The sequence below is a fragment of the Protopterus annectens genome, chromosome 1.part2 (assembly GCF_019279795.1).
Source record: "Protopterus annectens isolate FY-2018-M chromosome 1.part2, PAN1.0, whole genome shotgun sequence".
NCBI classification, from domain to species: domain Eukaryota; kingdom Metazoa; phylum Chordata; order Ceratodontiformes; family Protopteridae; genus Protopterus; species Protopterus annectens.
Window position 1 is genome coordinate 830629837 of NC_056727.1, and position 24166 is coordinate 830654002.

Here is a 24166-nt window from a genome sequence, read left to right on the forward strand (position 1 = left end):
GGCAGATAGGTTCAATGCTAACTTTACCTCCCTCTCACCCCCCTAAAGGGCCCTTATCTATACAAAAAGAATTCAGAGTCCCTGTCACATCTGTGCAGGTAAAAGCTGCACTCTCTAAAACCAAAATTACAGCATCCATGAGACCGGACAACATCCCAGGATGCGTTTCACATGAACTTCAGAACAAACTGGCTCACCCACCTAAGCACCATGTTCAGTCATAGTTTCACGTCAGGCTTTGTGCCCACTGAATGGCGCACAGCAGCAGTTATCCCACTCCACAAAGGGGGAGCCACCACTGATCCTGGGAACTATCGCCCTATTAGCCTGACGAGCCTGGTCTGCAAGGCCATGGAACGTGTCATCATGGAGCTCATAAACAAAGACATTGGTAACCTCCAAACTCTGGACCCCACCCATTTCAAGTTTGTGAAAGGCAGATCATGCCTTCTGAACCTGATTGATGACTTTGAAGCAGTCAGCAAAGCCGTAGACGAGGGTAACGTGGTTCACACAGCCTATCCTGACCTTGACAAGGCTTTCGACACCATTCCCCATTCTGGAATTATAGCTAAACTGGCTAAAGTAGGTATAAATCCCTACGTCACAAGTTGGGTTGCCAACTGGCTCACTGACAAAACCCACACTATAAAAGTTGCAAACTCCAAAGCTAACTTCAAACCAGTGACAAGTGGAGTGCCACAGGGTTCAGTCCTGGAACCTCTCCTGTTTGGTATCTACTTCTCTGAAGTACAGGCTAACACAGAAAGCCTCTGGCTAATGAAGTTCGCAGATGACTGCAAACTAGGAGCCATAGTCGAATCCCAAAATGATTTGGACATCCTACAGAAGGGCCTCGCTGAGACAGATGCCTGGAGTCAGAGACATGGCCTCAAGCTCAATGCCAAAAAGTGCATTGTCATCCCCTTTGGTAAAAACTCTGTACCCAAGAACGATCACATAAATGGCAGTCTACTTAACGCCGAATGTGTGATGAGACCTTGTGACCCAGGTGGACAGTAGTCTCTCCTTTGATAATCACATTGCCACAGTAGTCAGGAAATCTTTCTGTATAGCACACCTCATCACAAAAGGGTTCTCATCCAGGAAAAAAGGTCACTGTTCCCCTCTGCTTGGCACTCATTAGACCCATTATAGAGTACAACGCCCCTTTTGGAATGTACCTCACAAGACATCTGCAGCAGCTGGAAAGGCCACAGAGGTACCTCACAAAGAGGATTACTGGACTCAAACATGCCCTACACTGACCATCTCAAAAAACTCCAGCTGTACTCTGTAGCATATCGCCTACTCCGAGGAGATCTCTGCTTAACATATAAAGCTATGTTAAACCCAGAGCTGTTGGACATGCTGCACCTAAAGAAATCCCAGTCCATCCGCTCTACACGCTCTAGGGACCTAAACCTTGCCACCACAATAAACAAGGACATGCTGGAGGGATAGATTCCTGTCCCAGAGACTTCCTATACTCTGGGACAAGCTACCCGTCTATGTCCAGCAAAGTTCCTCATTAGCACTCTTCAAGAAAAATCTTGAGTGGATGGGAAATAGGAAATACACTCCGGGGATCACTTCTGTGGCTCTGCTCGACAGTGGCACAGGAAATTAACTTTCTTGGGTGACTTAGGCCAGGGAACCTTGTCAGCTAGGCTTACTTAGGCCCATAACCCACACACGTTTGCGAGTATTATATGTACACACGTGTGTGTGTGTGTGTGTATAGATAGATATATACACACATGCACGTGTGTGTGTATGTATGTATATATATATATATATATATATATATATATTTGTTATATATACACACACACACACACACACACATGCACGTATATGTGTGTGTGTTTATATATATATATATATATATATATATATATATATATATATATATATATATATGTATATATATATATATCCTATTGAATGGTGCTTGATTTTTTTTTTTTTTTTTGGTGGGGGGGGCATAAAGCATTTAATGAGTTAAAAGTATGCATTTAAACCTCAACTTTCCCAGGCGTTCTGCTTCTCAGATTATTGAAGGCAAATGTGTATACTGCCATGCTGCACTGTAATATATAATAAGTTTTGCTATTGTTTGCTGTGTTAGTTGCGTAACAAGTGGGCATTTTGGCCAATGCACCATAATGGTCATTAATCAGCTGTCCGCAAAAGGTATTTGAATAAAGTGCTTTTGTCAGGTTGATTTGTCTGGTCTTCATAAAAGTTAGATTTATTAATTTTTTTTATTCATTCATTCTGTTTTAGCTCCATCTTGGTGGAACCCTGAAAAGCTTGATGAATCGGGTATTGAATATCTGAGGCTAGTATTTGGGTTCTTTAATGTCACTGTTTGTGGTGCCGGTGAAGGGAACTTCGCTCTGTGCTTCAGACAACTGATGCAGCATTTTTTTAAGGTAGCGTTTTTCTTATTTTAGGCCAAGTTTGTTTTAAACAGAATATGAAGTAAATTAATCATTGTACACAGACGCGGTAATCCAAGAATCGTGCTGTCATGCCTAATCCTTGTGTATTTTTTCCTTAGGTCCAGTTCTCTGAAGCCTCAGACCTTTTCAAGTTTTTAGCCATCCTCTGGAGTCACAGCCACAACATTGATAGCAGATTAACATATACAGTTAATGCTATACTGCAGACACAGGCACTTTATGTTGGGCGTGCTCTTCTGGAATCTTTTACTACACAAAAGAAGCGTCAGGTGTCATCCACATTATCTACAGGTATGCAGATGTCTAAACAAATGAGTTTATCTGAGTTGTACTAAAATATAATATCTTATAAATTATATCAAAGCTTTTGTTTTTATAAAGGGCTTCAAAAGAGTACACTATGAGGACCTTTTAAGACTAAAGATCTTTAAACAGCTTGCAATGCAGAGTGCTACAGTCATACTGTGAAACTGGTAAGATAAGCATGATAAGCACCTTTCAGAATGACTGACATGCTTCAGTCTGAAATGACTTCAGACCCTTCTTTGGGCTCTGCTTTCCAAGTAGCTTGTCATTCCACCAAATGCAGTTGTGATGGTGCTTTATCTAGGGTGACTGCATCAGTCAGGATCAGTCATTATGAGATATTCATGGCTTAATCTGTAATCTCTCTTTGAAGATACACAGGGAAAATTATTGGACTCCTTTAGATACCCAAACTATGTTTGGTTCTGCTGCTGTAGATCTTTATAAGGCCTTGCAAGACCTTAAACAAATCTAGCCTGTTCTTAAATCTGACACCATTTGCAGGGAGTCAACATAAACTGCCTCTAAAGGGTTAAGTGTTTTTCCTGAAAAACCTGTTCAAGATTCCAGGGGACAGAAGTCTTCCTTTTCAGACAAGTCTGCTTCTGTGTGACAATCATCTTTCTCTTCCCGCTGGCCAGATTTCCCAAAAGGTTAACTCTGTTTTTCCCCATTTACCAACAAATCACCACAGACTCTTAGGTTCTGTTGATAATTCACAATGTTTATTTCATGGTATGAAAGTCTCTTCTTCCCTTTTTAGGGATTCCTTAACCCCTGTATGTCAGTTGCCTCATTTTCCTCCTTTTCATCAGGAACTCTTGTGTCAAGTCACTTTTCAGCCAGTACCTCCTTACCAGAGGGGCACAGGTTTCTACTGCAGGTAGTTTTTGGTTCCCAGGGAAGAGGGATGTTGGCTGCCCATTCCAGACCTCTCCATTCTCAACACCTTTACAAAAGGTCCTACTTTTCAAAATGCTGACCCTCCAGTCTCTATTCCCTATGCTTTTTTTCCCAGGCTTTTCTGGTCTGTCTGGATGTGAAGGGTGCATATCTACATATTCCTTCTACACTCTCTGTTCAGGAAACATTTGCATTTTTCTGCATCTTCCTTACAGTATCAGTTATGTGCTTTGCCTTTTGGTCTTTAATGGCATCAGGGACTTTTACAAAATGTCTCATCCCAGTCATAGTCGTCTGCAGGGTCCATGGTGTTCAGATTTTTCCCTGGTTTGGAAGGGCAGCCAGAATGACTTGGATAACTTTCTACAACACATCAACTAGACAACCCCAGTCCTCAGGTTTACAGCCAAACAGAGCCGTGAGGAAGTAAAATTCCTGGATCTGACCATCAGGAAGAAAGGAGATTCCACCACCGTGACCCAAGACTTGTACCAAAAGCCAAACAGGGTCACCTTCTTCCTGCATGCTGCCAGCATGCATCCCTACAAGCAGAAGGTCAGTGTGATCAAGTCCCTGGGTCTCAGGATCTCCTAAGTGTCCAGGGAAATGGCTGATTTCCTAAGGAACATCCAGGACCTGCGGAAGGATTTCCTAGCCAGGGGCTACTTCAGAAGGCTGATCGACAGGATTTTCGACCCCATCATCACCCAGCGCCACCAAGGGACCACAAGCCATTCATCAGCACCATGTCTCCAGCTATTCCAGACCAAAGATACAAACTTAACTGGATCCTGGATTTCTCTACCAATTACCCCCACATCATCAAAATCATCCTGGACTACTAAACCACCAATAGGAGCTTCGGTCACATTTTCCCTACCAGAACAACCTTCACCACCAGAAGGGGTAAAAGCATCTGGGACTTTCTGGAACACCCAGCACCGGCTAAGTTGGACTCCCCAGGCATCTATGCATGCAGTGAACAACCCTGCCGTTATTGTGGTCACATTGCTCATTAGACCCATTATAGAGTACAATGCCCCTTTTGGTATGTACCTCACAAGACATCTACAACAACTGGAGAGGCCACAGAAATACCTCACAAAGAGGATTACCGGCCTCAGACAGATGCCATACGCAGACCGTCTCAAAAAACTCCAGCTTTACTCTGTCGCATATCGCCTACTCAGAGGCGATCTCTGCCTAACATACAAAGCTATGTCAAACCCAGAGCTGTTGGACATGCTCCACGTAAAGAAATCCCAATTCTTCCAAGCTACATACTCTAGGGACCTAAACCTTGTCACCACAATACATAGAACATGCTAGAGGGATAGATTCCTATCTCAGAGACTTCCCATTCTCTGGAACAAACTACCTATTCATATCAAACAAAGCTCCTCTTTAGCATTCTTCAAGAAAAATCTTGATGATTGGATGGGAAATAGGAAATTCACCCCGGGGATCATTTCTGTGGCTCTGCTTGACAGGGGCACAGGAAAATAATTTTCTTGTGTGGCAAAAGCCAAGGTACCATTTGGCTAGGCTTATATAGGCCCTAGGGCCAATAATCTAGTACTTACTTATGAACCTATGAACAGGGACACAGGCTTTTTTTGTCCCAATAGCAGAAGGCACTAGTACCCCAACATCAGGGGTGACTGTAATCTTGAAGGGGTGTTTATAGTGCAGCCTGCATCAAGCAGAAGGTCAGTGTGATCAAGTCCCTGGGTCTCGGGATCTCCTAAGTGTCCAGGGAAATGGCTGATTTCCTAAGGAACATCCAGGACCTGCAGAAGGATTTCCTAGCCTTCTGTGTGGGCAAAACAGTGAACATTTTGAGGACCAGGATAGCCAAACACCTTCATGATCTAAGGTACCTCAAATGTTCCAACCATCCGGCACTGCATGCTGTAGAAACAAAAGGCCACAACAGTTGCACATTTCACATGTTGGACCACATTCCCAAGTAACCACTCAAAGGAGACTATAATGCCCTCCTTGAAAAAAGAGAGCTACAGTGGCAGATCAAGCTACAGGCCAGGACTAGACCAGGACTCAGTTTCGTAGAAACCCTAATCCTAGTTTAAAACCTGAGAAAACTGCAGCACTAAGTTTTTGAGACTTGGATCATCGTGTTGGGTTTCTCAATTTCAAGGTTGGTCACCATTGTTTTATCTGCCAGTTTTTCTGTTTTTTATCCAATATTTTTGTCCAGGTTTCTATCCCATGTTTCTTCTTTGTATTTGTTTTTCATCCAATGTTTGCCATCTGTTTTTGTTGGTTTATATCCAATGATAGATTTTCACCCAGTTTTTTATACATTTTTTCCATTGTTTGGTCTTAGTTTTAGTCCTCTAGTGGCATGATTTTTTCTTGAGTCCTGTGATTTAGTTTTATCATTTTTTAGTTTTATAGTTTAAACTCTTTCTGGGCCTTTCCCTAGCTTTTATCACTCAGCCTTGGCTGATTGAAGCAGGCCTCCCAGCCTCCTTACCTGTTTGGATGGCACTGCCCTCTCCTTTTTATCCTGGATCTCCTTGATAACTCTCTGTTGTTTTCTCTTTGTTCCCATTTGGCCAGCTTTTTCCCCACTGCATTTTGGTCCTACTTTGCCCCTCTTCCACCTCTGGGGACCAAATGGCCACCCGGGACCTCTGGCACCATCTGGTAACCCCCTCCTTAGCTCTATTCTCTCTCTCCCCTCCCCCCACCCCTTGGCTCCTCTGCCTCTCTGGAGCTCACTTTGGCCGCCTTTGTCCCTCGGCAGCTCTGGAGCTCCATATCCGCAATCCCCAGTTTCCCTTAGGCCCTACGTGGTCTCCCACACTTGCAGTGCCATGTGCAGCCTACCTCCGACCTCCTGGAGCTCCTCCAAGGCTCCCAGTTCCAGCTGCGCCACTCGATTCTCTTTCCCGACCACGCGGCTGGTGGCCGGCTTCTCCATGCTTCTTTTTTGGTGATCCTGAACCTTCCCTTCCCATTTCAAAGGCCCCATGTGGTCTCCTGCACTTGCAGCGCCACGTGGAGCCTCCCTCCGATCCCCTGGACCTCCTCCAAGGCACCTAGTTCCAGCTGTGCCACATGGTTCTCTTTCCCGACCACATGGCTGATGGCCGGCCTCTCCATACTACCTTCCTGGCTGTACAGAGCCATCCCTTTCCCAGGTCCCATGTGGTCTCCCTCACTCGTGACGCCACGTGGAGCCTCCATCCGACCTCCTGGAGCTCCTCCAAGGCGCCGCCAGTTCCAGCTGCGCCACATGGTTCTCTTTCCCGACCATGTGGCTGGTGGCTAGCCTCTCCATTCTACTTTCCCGGCGGTTCTGAGCCTTCCCTTTTCCAAGTCCTCGCATGGTCTCCCACTCTGATTGCACCACGTGGAGCCTTCCTCTGACCCCGTGTAGCTCCTCTAAGGCATCCAGTTCCAGCTGTGCCATGTGGTTCTCTCTCCCGATCATGCGACTGGTAGCAGGCCTCTCCATACTACTTTCCTGGCTGTCCTAAGCCTTCCCTTTTTTTCCCTCAGGTCTTTTTGACCACCACACTCGGCAGCACCTTGCCCTTTCCTTCACTCACTGTTCCCGTGGTTTTTCTTCCCAACTCTTCCACTCTGTGTGCCTCCTTGCCACAGGCAGACTTCGATGATTTTTTTGCCATGTAGATTTTTTTTCTCTCTTTTCCCTAGCCTACTGTCCCACCTGCATCCCCACACAGTGCCCCTTCCACTCAGTTATGCCTCTGGTAGTCTTTTTTGCCATTACATGTGATACTTGTACATTTTGGGTTTCTTTTTATGCTTTGATATACATTTTATGTTTTTATGTTAGATGTTCCTGATAGATTTTCCAATATTGCTCCATAGCCATCCTGAAGAAATTTTAGATGAAAAGCGTAGCCTAACCTCCCTCACTATTATAAAAGTGGGGACATAGCATTTGTGTGTACTGTTTAATCGAGCTTTATAACATTTTTTACTAGAATTTAGTAAAAATTATTAAACAATGTGTTTGAACAGAGTAATTTGCGTTAACATGTCCTAACTAACTGTAGCTAGAGTGATTCTTCCAATAGGAATGTAAGGAGGTGATGTCAGCTTTGGTGACCCAATCCCACTAATGGACACACCCACTTAGGATTGGGCCCCACTGACACTCCCCCCACCTTACTGTATAAATCTGTGAGCTTTTCACTAATCTGTCTCATTCATTGGAACTGCACTCTGATGGCTAGAATAAACTTCAAGGACTTCTAGAATGATTTTGGCTTCATTGTCTGCTTCGTTTTATCTGGTTTGTATTGACTGTGCTGCTGTTTGCTGTGTTTTCTGCTCATATCCAGCAAGGTAGACTCCCACACATTTGAGCCTTGGCCTGATTCCTCTGGATTTTTAACTGAGATTTATAACTGAAGTTTAGCTACATACCTTTTTGATGTTCAGCCTAGGAATGTATTCTGTGTTTCCAGCAAGGTAGACTCCCACCCAGTTGAGCCTTGGCCTGACTCCACTGGATTTTTAACTGAGGTTTCACTAAATGCCATTTTGCTGTTTAGCCTAGGACCTTTGTCTGTGATTCCACCACTGGTTTTTGATACGTGATATTTTTAGACACCATGATTGGTGTTTAGCCCAGGACGGGTTCAAAATGACATTTCTCAGAAGGACTCTTCTAAGGAGGGCACCCGGTTTCCTGGCCCATTAGACTGCTCACAAGCTGCAGCTTTGGTGTATTTTTCATAGCAGTTGTATATACAGTCTTCTGATTCAAGCCGTCTCTCTGCAGATTATCATTTCTCTGCTTTGTCACTTGGCCTTTTATGATGTTGAGAGTTTTTACAAAATGTCTAGTCCATGCTAGTCTTCTGATTCAGATCCTTTCTTTGTAGAATCTTTCTTCCGTGGGACCTAGATTCCACAATGCTACTTGACAGCGTGGGGGGTTCACTGTCAATTTCAAGAAGTCTGTTCTGACTCCCTCGGAGGACCATGATGTGTTATGTAGTCCTATCTCGCCTCCATTATTACATGTGGGTTCAGAGCCGATCCTCGGCTCCAACTCGGCAGCTTAGAAAGCCTAAAAACTTCTGATTGGCTCATGGCTAATGGGTATCCCATGATGCATGCGCACAATCTCCAGATCTCGTTTGCCACATCTTCAGTCGGAAGCTTCTTTTGGTTGGCCGTGGCCAAGTGATTTAGTTCTTTATTATTCTGATTGTTAGAAGTTTTTAACTTCTTGTGAAGTGCTTTTCTTATTGCTGTTAGACTTATTGTGATAACCGATTGTGTCAATTTAACTGGACTTGACTTTTTCCTGGATTTGACTTTTCTGCTATAAAATTTTGGGCCTGTTGGCCATTTTTGTGCGTGTGTTCCCGTGAGTGTGTGCGTTTTACTAAACCATTTACTTAGAGGTATTAGTCTGTTTCCCTTTCCTTAACACTAGGTTCGTTTAAGTTAGAGAACCTAGTAAAACTTCCCTTGGTTGTTCGTTGTGAGAAATAGGGCTAGATCTGTTTAAGTTAGAGGATCTAGTTCCTCTCTTGTTAGCGAGTGTGTTGCATTTTCTCTTAAATCGCCTATTGAGACCGCCATTATGTCTAAGGAACATAAAGAGCATAAACAGTCAGGATTTAAAAAAGTGTACTCAATGCTCTCATAAAATGTCCATCACTGATGGACATAGTGTTTGTGTGTACTGTTTAGGGGCCATACATCTTCAAGAGACTTGTCTCTTTTGCCATTCCTTTAGGCCTAGAGTGCTCCAGGAATGGAAGAATAAGTTGATTCTAAAAGGATTGTTAAGACCTTCTTTCGAGGAAGACCTAGCCAGCTCGTCCTCCTCTGCTAGGTCGCATTCTTCCAGTAGAGATGAGGGCAAGACCTCCAAAAGGCCTTCTCCAGCCTCAACTTCTGTCTCTGAACCTCCGCAGAAGTTACCTAAATCGGAGATGGTCTCTTTCTCTTTGGCTCCACTGTCCTCGGAGCCGATCGAGATTCTGGACACGGTCATTGCAGTGTCGGCACCCAGTGCTTCAGTGCCGATCACCAGCAGTCCTCTTCGGAGCCAGTCTACAGACATTCCACCTGTCTCCCCTACTTTAAAATCACCTATATTACAGAGAGCGAGGTCTCCAACTCTGTCCTCCAGGAGCTTTCTGAAGAAGACATCAAGAGAGGGGTGCTCAGACTCCTTAAGTCGTTGGCCTTGCCAAAATTTTTATCGGCTCTGACCACTTCTGTCTCGGCGCCGACTCCTGTTACCGACCCTGCTCCGTTTCTTCCTCCAACTCAGATTGGGCCTTTGGAGCTGACACTGTCGGTACCGACTATAGTCGTGTCCTCGGCTCCAGCACCCTGGGTGGTTATCTCGGAGCCGAGACCCGCTCTGACACTGTCTGCGCCGTCCGAAGTGTCTAGGGTCCGAAGCTCTTCGGTCGGGCACCGAGGGGGACACTTGGAACTGAACCTCTTCGGTGCAGAGTCTTCCTCTTGGTGCATCGGCCCGAGTGAGCTCGGACCCTATATCATTCTCGGAGCCGATTCCTTTGGAGCCATCAGTGCCTACACTCTCCTCAGAGCCGGGGCGTCTTTCGGAGCCAGAGGAATCTGTTTTCGTGAAGATGAGGAGCATGTTGGATAGTTCATCAGTACCACATAGGAGTATCGATGGTATACTCCCTCAAACACCGACTACGGTCTCAGCATCCTCCCTCCCCCAAGATGGTAGAGATTCACAGCCTCAGGACCCCTGTTTGAGTGGTCTCGATCTTCTGAGACCTCCCCAGAAGGACCCCACTGAGGAGCCCCCTCGGAGGAGATCATGTAAGAGGAAGCATGTAGACTCCCCTGATGAGTCTGTCACATCTGGCACTGACCTCGATGAGTCGGAGGGGTCCCCTAAGTCGTCCTCTGAAGATGTCTCCTTTGCAGACATTTTGGAGATCCTCAGGCAGAGAGGCGGCTGGCCCACCTTTACCCCTTCCGATGAGGAGTCAGTGTACCTGAAGGCTTTTGGGACTCAACCCTCAGCTTCATGGGTGTCTCCTCCATTTGATGAATTGCTAGATCTCGTGAGTCAGAAGGCATGGCAGACTCCTGATGCCATGGAACCGGTCCCCAGGAGGCCGAATAAATTTCTCTCCGCCACTAAGGACAAAGAGTTTTTATCTAAGGGTTTACCTATTGATGCCATGGTGGTGGCGGCGGCCACTAAGAAGGAGCTAGCAGAGACTTCTTCTTCTATCCATCCACCAAACAAGGAATCCCGGACGATGGATAGGTACGGGAAGTATATCTTCTCTTCAGCGGCATTTACACTCAGATCGCTGAACTATCCATCACATTTTACGAGACTTCAGAGAGATCTCCTAAAGGAGTTAGGAGATGCTCTTCAGGGTACCTCAACCGAAGCAGTCCCATCTACAATGTCGGCTCAGTTGGCTACCCTCACATCTATTGTTAACTCCTCCATGCGGCTGATCTCATATGCAGCTGATGGTGCACGAGTAGGGCGGCGGGTTCAGGAGTCTCATTAAGGAGACATTCCTGGATGCGTCTATGCAACTTTGCTGAGCCTTTCAAGTCTACGTTCACCAATGCTCCCATGGACGGATCCTCTCTTTTTGGACCCATAGTGAAACATACCCTCACCAGGTGTTTTACCGTTCCTTCTAGACCTTACCCTAAAGGTCAGACAAGCGGCAAAATGTGGTTCAAGAAATCACAGAGACCTTTCCAGGACACACAAGGTGATTCCTCCTTCAGAGTCAGGGGAGGAGGAAATAATGGTAGACGTCATCGCCCTAGAGGCAGGGGAGGCCCACAAAATCAGGGAGGTCGCGATTCTTTTCGTGACTATCCCTATCAGCATTCCTGATGTGGAACCCGACTGTGCATCTCTGGAGCCAGTCGGGAGTCTCCTGTCCATGTACCCAGAAGCCTGGCTAAATGTCACTTGAGACAAGTGGGTACAAGACATCATTACCAGAGTTTATTCTATACCCTTTTCCCATCCTCCACGCCCTCCCAAAAGGATCCCAGATGTACCACCCAATCACAGAGATCAAGCGGCTATAGAGATATAAATGCTGCTATTAAAAAGAGCCATCCAAAAGGTCCCAACAGACCAGACAGGATTCGGAACATACTCCAGGTTCTTTTTAGTTCCAAAAAGAACGGGACTGGAGACCCATCCTAGACCTCAGCAGGTTAAACGAGCATGTAAGAAAGTCCAAGTTCCGAATGGTCACTCTACAATCCATACTCCCTTTGTTGGGGAGAGACAGATGGATGTGCTCAATAGATCTCCAGGATGCCTACTACCACATACGGATGGACAAAGCATCAAGGAGCTACCTACGCTTCCGGCTGGGAACCAATCATTACCAGTTTCGGGCGCTGCCCTTTGGTCTCACCACAGCCCCCCGGGTGTTCACCAAGTGCATGGCAGTAGTCACAGCTCATTTGCGGAGTCAGGGAATCCAAGTCTTTCCATATCTGGATGATTGGCTCCTGACTGCCACCATCAGGCATCGCCTAATTCAGTCAAGGGATTCCACAATCAAGCTCTGTTCCCAGTTGGGAATCTCGATAAACTGGGAAAAATCCTCTTTTTTGCCCACTCAGTCTATAACTTTTATAGAAGCAAACATAGACACGGTCGAGATGTCAGCCAGACTGCCTACAAACAGAATGCAGAATCTTGTGCAACAAATTTACAGAATACTTCCCCTTCAAAGAGTCAAAGCGAAGGTGGTGTTGCAGCTTCTCGGGACTATGGCGTCAACCATAACCTTGGTACCTTTAGCAAGACTATATATGAGAATACTCCAATGGCTCCTGTCATCCCAGTGGCCATTTCAACAGTTGCCCCTACATCATCAGATCCTGATCACAGATTCTTGCAAAAAGGACCTACGTTGGTGGATTCAACCAGGTCATCTTACCACAGGGACTCCCTTTGTACCGCACCAACCCGTTGCCACTGTGACCACGGATGCCTCTCAGGGTGAGGAGGCATTATCTTGGCAGGACTGTCCAAGGCACATGGCAAGAGCAAGAGGCCCATCTGCATATCAGTGTCCTAGAGATGAGGGCGGTGCTTCTAGATTTGCAAGCACTTCATGACCTTCTCCCTCTAGGGACGATAGCTATCCGGACCTACAACATGTTGGTTGTCTGGTATCTAAATAAACAAGGGGGAACCAGATCATACCCCTTATGTTAAGAGGCCATGCGAGTTTGGGATTGGGCGATTTCTTCCCAACGCTTTCTCGTTGCAACGCATATCCCGGGGGCTTCCAACGTAATAGCGGACAAGCTAAGCAGGGCCATTTTGTTACCTCACGAATGGTCCTTGAACCAGAAAATAGCCAGCATGATCTTTCACAAGTGGGGACAACCCTGCTGCGACCTCTTTGCCAGTCCCATCAACACCAAATGCAGCACCTTTTTCTCTCTCATCTCCCCTCTGGGGGAGTCTCCAAGAGATGCACTAGTCCACGATTGGCCCCCGGGACTCCTTTATGCTTTTCCTTTTTTTCCACTCATCCCCAAGGTCATACAGAAAGCAATGCTGTTGGGAAGCAAGATGATCCTCATCGCCCCTTACTGGCCTCATCAGATTTGGTTCCCTTTTCTCGGGCCTCACCTGTTGGATTGCCCATGGACACTGGACCCAGTGCCAGACCTTGTGTCAGGTTCTCTTCACCCCAGTCTCCACACTCTCAAACTGACAGCATGGCTGCTCCAGTTCCATCACTAGTCAGGCTTCATGATTTGCCTCCAGCTGTAACTCATATTATTACCTCTTCTCACAAGCCTTCGACCAGAAAATTGTATCATAGTAAATGGAAGAGATTTTCCATATGGGCACACAATAGAGAAGTTGATCCATTTAAAGCTCCCATTACTATTGCTCTAGAGTTTCTTTCTGAACTCTTTCACCAAGGTTCAGCAGCTGCTACACTCCGAGTTCAACTAGCAGCAATATCTCATTTTCATGTGGGGATTAATGATTCCAGTCTTATGTCTCACAAACTGTGCAAATCCTTTCTTAAGGGTTCCACAATGTTGAGACCTCCTGTACAAGACTCCATTCCACCTTGGGACCTGAATTTAGTTCTGTCTAGACTTACTCTGCCACCCTTTGAGCCAGCCCATAGTTGTCAGTTGAAGTTTCTGTCTTGGAAGACACTTTTTCTGGTAGTAATAACCTCAGCCAGGCAAGTTTCTGAATTACAAGCTCTGTCTGTTAAACCTCCATACTTAATTTTTCACAAAGATAGGGTCTTTCTCCAGACCAACCCTTCCTTTATTCCTAAAGTCTGTTCTCAATTTCACTTAAACCAAACAATTGAATTGCCAGTGTTGTTCCCTAATCACTCCAACAAAACAGAGTATACATTCCACCAATTGTATGTTCACAGGCAACTATGTTTCTATATCCACTGGATCAAGGAATTTAGAATATCAGAACAGCTGTTTATTTCCTTTGCTGAGGCGAGAATGGTCATGCCAGTTTCCAAGGTTACACTTTTGAACTGGATCCCTAGTTGTATTTCCTTTATTTACAGTTCTCAAGGAAAGAAGTTACCCTTTAAAGTCAAAGCGCATTCCACCAGATGTTCATTGTGCATACAGCTGCAGTCATAACAGATGGGTTCTCCTGCTGTCAGGCGGGTCCTCGGTCGGCCGAATTCCAAAGTCTAGGTCCGGCGTCGGTTGTCGCCGCTTCTTCCCTGACGTCAGAGCGCCAGGGGTATAAAAGAACCAGCCGACGCCATTTTCTTCAGTCTTTCTTGCTGCGCGGTGCCCGAAGCAGAAGCAGTTCGCAAGTGCCGGTCGGCCAGCTCCTGAAATTACGAAAATTTTGCAACCGAAGTCTTCTTTAAAGCTAAGTACCCCGTTGGGGAAACTTTTCTTGCCTCAGACCGATGTCAGACAAAGTTAATAATTGTATTTCTTGTGGGAAGCAAATACCGTATAAGGATTTTCATTCCCCTCTGCATTCCTTGCTTAGGCCCAGACCACGACGTCTCGGTCTGTCGTTTTTGTGCTACATTCAACAAACGCACCATTAAGCGTCGGGCGGAGTTCGCCCAGCATTATTTTGGTAAAAAATTTAACTATATTATGTCGTCGGATATTCCGACTCCAGTTTTGTCTAAAAAACGCAAAGATAAGGACCGACACACGCGGTCCTCGGCCTCCACCGACGCCACACCAAAGCCTACTACAGGTGGTCCAGTTCTCAGCGAGGCGCCTACGCAGCCCCTGCCTACCGACGACACTTCATTGGCGGTGTCTTCAATGCCCGAGGTCGCAGGCTCCTCGGCCCACACTCCGACTACAGATACCGAAGCCACTCTTGGTGGTGAATCTCAATATGTAGACAGGTCTGCCTCCTCTCTAGGTGTCTTCAGGCCTTCCTCTTCTTTTTCTATCAAGGCTTTCACTAAGTCTAAAGCAGCCATGCATTCTAAGAGACAAGCTCCACAGGGCCCTTCCCCAGGCCCCATGCCTAAAAAACAGATGCTTAAAATGGCTGAGGATTTGATTACTCTTATCAGGGGATCTCAAACCCCCCCGGACAAAAGGCCCAGAGTGGAGGAAGAATCCCCCTCCTCTGACCAGGCCTCCAGTATTTCTGAACACTCTGATGAACAGGAACATTCTTACTCCCTTTTTGAAGATTCTGATGCTGAGGAGTCCATTCCCTCTGTCCCCCCCCCCCCCCCAGAGGATTACTCATTTGGGGAAACCTTGCATACATTAAAGGAACACTTCCACTGGGAAGGCCAAGAGTACTCGGATTCCAAGAAAAGGCTTAGGGACTTTCTCTTGCTACCTCAGCACAGGCCTCTAGCTATACCTTCTGTCTTAGACATCCTAGATGATGTGTACTCGGAGGCCTGCCTTTAACCCGGATTCTTTACCTCCAGCACCAGTCAAGCCTGACCGGTATTACCGGGTTCCTGACTCGCACCAAGTTTTATACAAAAGTCATGCAGCTGACCCAGAAACTATCTCACAGGGCCCCAAGGGAATTAAGGCCTCCACTGCAAAAAACCCATTACCTTCCGAGAGGGACTCCAGATCCTTAGAAAGGTGGGGAAAAAAGGTATACACCTCGGCCACCTTAACCATGAGGGCATTAAACTGCCAGTTCCATATGCTAAAGTACCAACAGTTTCTGTTATCACAGTTGAGAAGCAAAATGTCACAACCTGAACAACCAGACTTGAAGGAGTTGCAGGATTTGATACATAGTGCAGAACAAGTGGGTAAACATACCTTGCAATGTGGTTTTGATGCTCTAGAGGCCTCATGTAGAGCTGCTGTTACAGGATCAGTCATACGTAGACATGCCTGGCTCAAGGAGCATACCTTACCAGATCATGTCAAAGTTAAATTACTAGATGCCCCTCTTCAAAAGGATGTATTATTTGGTGATAAAGCTGAGGAGGTATTAAAGAAAATGGAGGAAAAAGCTAAATCAATGCAAACAGTGAAAGATTTTCTACAGGTACATCCTCCACGTTTCAGTAGAAATTGGCCTTCCAAAAATTGGTCCTTTCCAGCCACGGACAGACCCCAAAGAGGTAGATACAGACGCCCGAGGGGCAGAGGGCAATCTCAAGGATCGTATAGGGGCAGACAATGGCAAAGAGGTGGTGAGGATAGCTCACAGCCAGTCAGAAAGTAAGTCCAATGACTTTCCCCTTTGCATGCCAAGCAAGGCTCAAATGGCAGCACCCTTAGGAGGAAAACTGGCATTATTTTCAAAAAATTGGCATATTGTCACAAAAGACAAATGGATCCTGGACATTATAAACAGAGGCTACAGATTCCATTTTCACACCCTTCCAAAAATGAGAGGCATGCCAAACCTGCCACACAATCAAAGGGCAGAGGCACAAAGACAAATTTCAGATCTCATGGACATGAAAGCTATTCAAGAGGTACCTACTCATGAACAAGGTCAAGGTTTTTATTCCAAACTATTCCTGGTACCAAGGAAGGGAAAAGATTGGAGACCTATATTGGACCTATCCATCCTAATCACATTTTTACTCGTACCAAAATTCAAGATGCTCACATTACAGCAGCTTCTTCCCATGCTGGGCAAGGAGTCTTGGCTGGTAACATTGGACCTCAAGGAGGCATACCTGCATGTCCCTGTCAGACAAAATTGCAGAAGATACCTCAGATTTCTTGCAGGTTCAACCCATTATCAATTCTCTGCATTGCCCTTTGGCTTATCTACTGCGCCCAGAGTATTCATGAAATACCTGGCATCAGTAATTGCCTACTGCAGACTTCAAGGGATACAAATATACCCATATTTGGACGACTGCCTGATCCAAGCGGACAGCAAGCACATACTTCAGAAACATCTGGCTTTTGTGATAAGGTTGTTGGATTCTCTGGGATACACAGTCAACAAAAAGAAATCAAGGCTAATACCCCTCTCAGAAAATAATTTTCCTGGGTGCCAACTTGGACACAAACACCCAGATGGCCTACCTCACGCCAGAGAAGTAGGGGCAACTAACTCAATACTTCAAAACACTAGCAAATTTCACCAGGCTGACTGCAAGGAAAATCCTGCAGGCTCTGGGATTCATGGCATCTTGCATCCTACTAATCCCATGTGCAAAGCTGCATATGAGAAAACTTCAGTGGTACCTGAAAAACCTATGGTCTCAACACAGCCACAGTTTGGAAACATTACCACTAATTCCATGTCTTCAAAAGGAATTTCTGTGGTGGGCTCAAGCATGCCAAAGAAACACAGGTCTCCCATTCTGCAAGCCTCAAGCAAATCAAGTCATCACAACAGACGCTTCGGACTACGCCTGGGGGGTGCACATGACAGATCGGTGCATTCAGGGCAGATGGTCCCAAAAAGAAAAGCACCTTCACATCAATCAAAAGGAAATGTTAGCAGTAACAAATGCTATTACAGCTTTCAAAGACCTTCTGCATCCAGGTCAGCTATTGATAAGGACAGACAACACCACAGTAATGTGGTACATAAACAAACAGGGAGGAACCCATTCATACCCCCTGTGCAGGCTGGCCATGTCACTTTGGGACATGGCCCTGGAATTACAAATCGAACTTCAAGCACACTACTTGCCAGGCAAGGAAAACATGCTGGCAGACAACCTAAGCAGGAATATGACAGATCCACACGAATGGAAGTTGCATCCTCAAGTTTTTACAGAGATAATTCAAGCATGGGGAAGGCCAGACATAGATCTCTTTGCCTCCCACAAAAATCACCAATTAACAACATTCTGCTCAAGAACTTTCCATCAACAGGCCTGGAGAGTGGACGCTCTCTCTTTCAGTTGGACAGCAATGACAGTTTATGCCTTTCCACCTCTTCCTCTACTGCCCAAAGTTCTACTAAAAACCAGAGCAGACAGACCAAAGATGATTCTCATTGCTCACTTCAGCTCGTAGGGTATCGGAACTACAAGCCCTCATGACTGTGCAGCCTTTTATCATATTCCATCAGGACAGAGTTTCCTTACGAACCAACCCGTCCTTTATGCCAAAGGTGGTATCTTGGGTAGCTTTGAATCAGGCTGTACACTTACCTACCTTTTACCCTAATCCTCAAAACAAAGGGGAGAGACTACTACATTTCTTGGACATCCACAGACAGCTGCGTTATTATTTGGACAGAACAAAGCCTTTCAGAAAATCAGAACAGCTCTTTGTGTCCTATGCTGTAGGAGCTCAAGGGAAACCAATTTCCAAACAGACAATCTCAAAATGGATAGCAATGCATACGCTTTTGTCACTCTTTTCATGGTAAGACTGTACCTGCAGGCATCAGCTCTCACTCCACAAAGGCCGCAGCTACCTCTGCAGCTTTCCTCAGAGGAGTTCCTACCAAGGATATATTGGAAGCAGCCACTTGGAGTTCTGTGCATACCTTTTCCAAGCACTACCACCTACCATTATACTCCAAAACTAGAGCAGGCTTTGCCACAGCAGTCTTGCAGCGCATTCTGGCTCCTCCTAGTTTCACCTAGTGCCTACCACCCCTTTCTTAGCTTTGGGATTCTACCCATCTGTTATGACTGCAGCTGCATGCACGATGAACATAGTACAGTTTTGTACCTACCATAAATGTAGATGTTCGAGTGCTAATACAGCTGCAGTCCAGGTTTCCCTCCCTCCTTCCCCTCTTGGGGTAATCTTTTATGGTGTATTTGCTCGCAACTACTGTTTTTTGATTATATTGCATTGCTTTATTACACAAATTTATGTATTGCCTTCCTTCTGGGGACACCTGACATCTGGGGCAAGAAAAACTGAAGAAAATGGCGTTGGCTGGTTCTTTTATACCCCTGGCGCTCTGACGTCAGGGAAGAAGCGACGACAACCGACGCCAGACCTAGACTTTGGAATTCGGCCGACCGAGGACCCACCTGACGGCAGGAGAACCCATCTGTTATGACTGCCGCTGTATTAGCACTCGAACATCTACACTTATGGTAGGTACAAAACTGTACTGTCCTTCTCTACTTCTGCTGCTTTCCAAGCCAGGACACCTATTGATAGTATATTGTGCAGCAGCAACATGGGCTACCCATCATACCTTCATTTCCCATTATAAATTGGATTTAACTTCCAGGGGTAGAGCTTTGTTTGGTTCCACGGTACTCAGGAGTATCTTCCAGTGAGCCACCCATTCAAAATGCTAGGGACGCTGTCCCACATGTAATGGAGGCGAGATGGAACTACATAACATAAAGAAGTTATGTACTCACTATAACATTCCATGTATGTAGTCCATCTCGCTGAACATTATTACGAACCCACCCACCAGCCCCCTTCCTGGAGGATCTGAATACAGTTTTTTTCCCTTTCTATAGTGTTTTTTTGCCACAAGGGCTTCTTTTATTACAGTTTATTCTTCCGGAACTTTGTTCCTTTTTCATGTCTGATTGTGGTAGACTAGTAGCAAACAAGATCTGGGGAATGTGCGCATGCATCATGGGCTACCTATTAGCCACTAGCCAATCAGAAGTTTTCAGGCTTTCTAAGTGGCTGAGTCGGAGCCGAGGATCAGCTCCGAACCCACATGTAATAATCGGCGAGATGGACTGCATACATGGAACGTTATGATGAGTACATAACTTATTTTTTTCTGAGGCTGTAGGATACAGTCCCTTACTTATGACAGCTTTTCTTCCTCCTGCTAATGTTCTTTCTTTGGCAGTTCTCTTTCAGTCCCTTCTTTTTTTTTTTTGCAAAAGACCTCTGCAAGAAAGTTTTGAAGAGCCTTGGGGTTTATGGCATCCACTATTCCATTGGCTCCTTTTGCCACACTCCATATGAGGAAGTTCCAGTGGTATCTGAAGACAATTTGGCTGCAGCATTCCCTCTTGACTTTCCCATTCCTCTCTTGCCTTGCCTATGGAAAGAATTTCTATGGTGAATCCGTCAGATGTATAGGATCCAAGCCTTCCTTTTCAGGTTTGTTCCCCCCACTCAAGAGCTGTTAACAGATGCTTCAGACCTGTCCTTTGGGTTTGTTCCAAAAGCATCAGGGCTCAGGTCTCCACAGAGGGAGATGAACATAACATCTTCATGGGAAATGAAAGCTCGTATCCTGGCTCTTCAGGCTCTGAATTACCTTTGGATTCCAGGTCCACTCAGAATTTTCACAGACAAACACCACTGTCATGTGGTGCATAAACAGGTGGGAACAAAGTCTTACCTTCTTTGCAGACTAGCCCTTAAAGAATGAGATTTTGCCGTGCGCCACTAACTGATTTTTCAGGTGATCTGTATTCCCTCAGAACACAGTGTTGTGTTAGACTGTCTGAGTAGATCCTCATGAGTAGATGCTTCGCAGAAAGGTTTTCCTGGACATTGTCCATTGGTGAGGAACTCCTCATGTGGATTTTTTTGCCTCCCCTCAGAACAGATAACTTCAAGCTCATCCAGTGTGCCATGTCCTGTGGCTTGGAAAGTAGATACTATGGCTTTTTCTTGGAAAGAGATTTTCCTGTATTCTTATTCCTCCTTCCACTGTTGTTAAAGGGTCCTACATAAGATCATGTGGGACAGGCTCACAATCTTCTTGGTGACTCCCTTTTGTTCCAGGCAGCATTGGTTTTTCCCCTTATTTTCAGCTGGTCAGGGGCAGTCATCACAAGTCACTCCATAGGATGGATCTTCTCACACAGGAAAAGGGCTGTGTCTGATCCACCCTCATCTACTTACTCTACAGTTGACTGAGTGATAGAGGTTTGATTCCTTTTAGGCACCAGTTTTCTGAAGATGTGCTCCTAGATTTGCAGGAGATCAGAAAACCCACTACAAGAAAATCAGTTGTGTAATGGAAAAAGGTTTTCTTCTTGGTGTTGCAACAACGAACAAGACCCTCCTTCAGCTGGTATGATCACTGTTCTTTCTTTATGTGAGTTACTCGTTCGTGGGCTGGCATACTCTTCTGTTAAAGCTCTTTTGTCAGCAATCTGTGTCTGCTTCTGGATCTGCCACTTTCTTGTAGGTTTAAGGTTTAACTGTTCCTCAAAGGTGTCCTTCATATTTAGCCTCTAAGAAAACCCATTCCTCCTTCTTTAGACCTTAACTTTGTTCTTGAGAAATTCTGACAAGTTTTGAATCAGCATTCTTTTCCTCCTCCTCAAAACGGTGTACCTGGAAAACTGTCTTGTTGGTGGCTCTGACTTCTGTCAAGAAAGTCCCCTAACTTCAGACCCTTATTGTAGTTATTACTCTTCCGTTTTTTTCCCCAGAGACGGGATGTCTGTTGGGACTAGTCTTCCTTTTATACCTAAAATGGTGAATGGTGCATCTTTCAGTTAGACAGTCGATATCTTCTTTCTCTTCTAAAAATAGTACTGAGAGGATTCTCCATCCTTAGGATTTGCATGGACAGCTCAAATATTATCTAGGCAAGAGTAAAAATGTTAGGAAATCTGAGCAACTTTGTTTCTTTTTGGGAAAAGAAATTCGGTTTTGCAATTTCTAAGCCAAAACCATCTCTTCCTTGATTTCTAAAGCCATTTCCTTTTGTTATAGTTTTCATGGCAAACAGCTGCCAACTTCTGTTCGTGCTCATTCTACTAGGGTGGTTGCCTCTTCTGTAACTTTTATTTATTTATTTGACATTTGTTAACCTGGATAGTCCATCTGAGCAAAAGCCCTTTTTCAGTGGAGGCCCAGGGATAAAAGCTCCACAGTACTAGTAAGCAAGAATATTTACAAGACGAATACAGTGAAAAAAATTTAAATAAAACAGTTAAGCACATGTAGATAAAGCTCCACAGTACAATATAGTAAGAGCCATTATAACATTGAAGAAAAAACATAGTAAAGAAATATACAATATAACATTTGAATGAATTTACATAACACATTGGGTTATCTTCAGAGGGCAGTTGTGCAATACAGAGCAGTTAAGTGAGTTATGGTAGCGAGGAAGGGAGGAATAGAGAGAATAGTAATAGAGAAAGGGGTGGGTTCATGTGGGATGATTACAGAGGCCAATCCACGTGCTACTAAGGTACCTTTTGAGAGTTTTCTTGAATTCGTGGATAGAGGAAATGTTTCTAAGGTTCATGGGGAGCTTGTTCCATGGAAGAGTAGGGAAGTAGCTGTAGAAATTCTGTCCAATAGATTTTTTAGGTTTGTGAATTTGTAAGAGACATTGGTCAGAGCTTCTGAGAGATTGAGGGGGCTTATAGAGGAAGACAAGTGAGGAAATGTTAGGGTAAAAGGAGGGATTATTTTTTTTAAGGATCTCAATGCTAGATCCATTTTGGAAACTGTTACTTTCTTTGCATACGTTTACTAAGCACTGTAAGTTGGATGTGATTTGTAGGGCAGATCAAGATTTTCTGTGTCCATCCTCCATGTTTTTGCGGGTTCCTCAGTTCCATCTTCCTCCTCCCATCTTTTGCAGTAGCTTTAGTACTCATCTTGTTACTAATGCTCAAGCAGACAGAGTAGTACGCAGACCAAAAAACTTGGTAGGTGATCAACAGACCAAATTTTAATCTGCCTGTATAGGTAACCATTAAGAATCAAGCCAAACTTAGGCTGTTATGAAACAGATAAGAGAGGCAAGACTGTCTGGCATGATTAGTGTATCACAGTGAAATAAAATATAGCAAATTATGTGCAATACTATTTTCCATGTATAATTCATTGATCACTTTCATAGGTAAGCGCTAGGCTAGCTGAACTTGCAGGTCATTTTAAAGCCTAGAAAATTTCCCCTTTTTTTTGCTTGAAATAACCTATCCCTTTTGGTTATAAATTGTCTTTACACATCCCACAGTCGATAATTCTATATTATTCTAATGAAAAAGACTGGGATCATGCCATAGATAACTTAAGGGTTGACCCTTGCATAGGATAAAGGATTGGGGTTGCCTGTGTCCTTTAGTAGTACGGGGGGGGGGGGGCAGTCCTCGGGTAGATTTTATGTTTCCATTCCATAGATCTGCGTTGCACTTTAAAATGGACAGGGATGAATTTGTATTTTATGTGAATGGAGAGTCTGTTCCGCAGTAGTGTTTATCCTCTTAGAGATGCACAAGTCCCTCCAAACCATTTTTTAGATGTTGCAGAAAAGTTTTATATCCCTTGACCGAGTATTTCTGATGCCATTTGACTTTCTGGTCTGCAGTAGATCCATCAGTAATGGGTCAGAGGATGCCTTGTATGTCAGACACAAGTCTCTTAGCAGTCTTAGGATACCGAATGTAGTGACAGGGCTCTGAGTTGGTCCATGTAGGACATGTTTCAGCCTTGTATCCTTTTAGTAAGGGGAATTCCTGTGCAGTAGCTGGTTTAAATGTGTGGAATGCATTATAGCCCTGCACAGCCAAGAGTGCTCTCTGCTGTTTTAAACCTTGTCTCATTCACTACCCATGTCAGTGTCTTGTATGAAGGTAAGTTTCTTGTTTAGGCTGCTAGCACTGATCAGCAACAGCTTCATTTTCCTTTGCTTGTTTCGTTATGTTAGTAGGTTTATCAGGTTGGCGTTGCCTAAAAAAGGTACTATGGGGGTGGACAGTGTCTTTACCAGTAATCGCAACTTTAGAGGGGATAGATGCAGGCCATCCTTGCCAAAGCAGTGTGGTCTAGCAATCATATCCTCCCTGGCTGACAAATATTGTACCTCCTTTTGAAGGACACCAACAACTAAGGCAGTTGTTGAAGTGTATTATTTTTTGCTTACATTGTGGCAACATCCTTCATAGAATGCTGCTCTGTACTGAAGGTAGAGTGCTGCTCGGTGCATTTCTCATACTTGCCTTGGACACACAGTCTGAGAGCTCCATCAGGCCTCTCTTCATGTAATCCAGGGAGGTACACTGTATTTCACTGACACTGGCATGAACTATGAGAGAGTCATACTGGTACTTGTTCAAGAACTTGAGTGCATGCATGATCTGATGAATTCTGGTACCAGACAAGCAAAT

The 24166-nt window shown here is 45.0% G+C and overlaps 1 protein-coding gene across 2 annotated transcripts in view; it reads left to right on the forward strand.

The window, feature by feature from the left end:
* The window catches only part of HEATR1 (HEAT repeat containing 1), a 1780420-nt gene that overhangs the window by 662659 nt on the left and 1093595 nt on the right, over positions 1-24166 (forward strand). For both annotated transcript variants that reach the window (XM_044059100.1, XM_044059109.1), the window contains exons 19-20: positions 2290-2438; positions 2567-2759. In XM_044059100.1, the coding sequence (XP_043915035.1) occupies positions 2290-2438; positions 2567-2759 (342 nt within the window). The remainder of the gene's footprint in view (positions 1-2289; positions 2439-2566; positions 2760-24166) is intronic.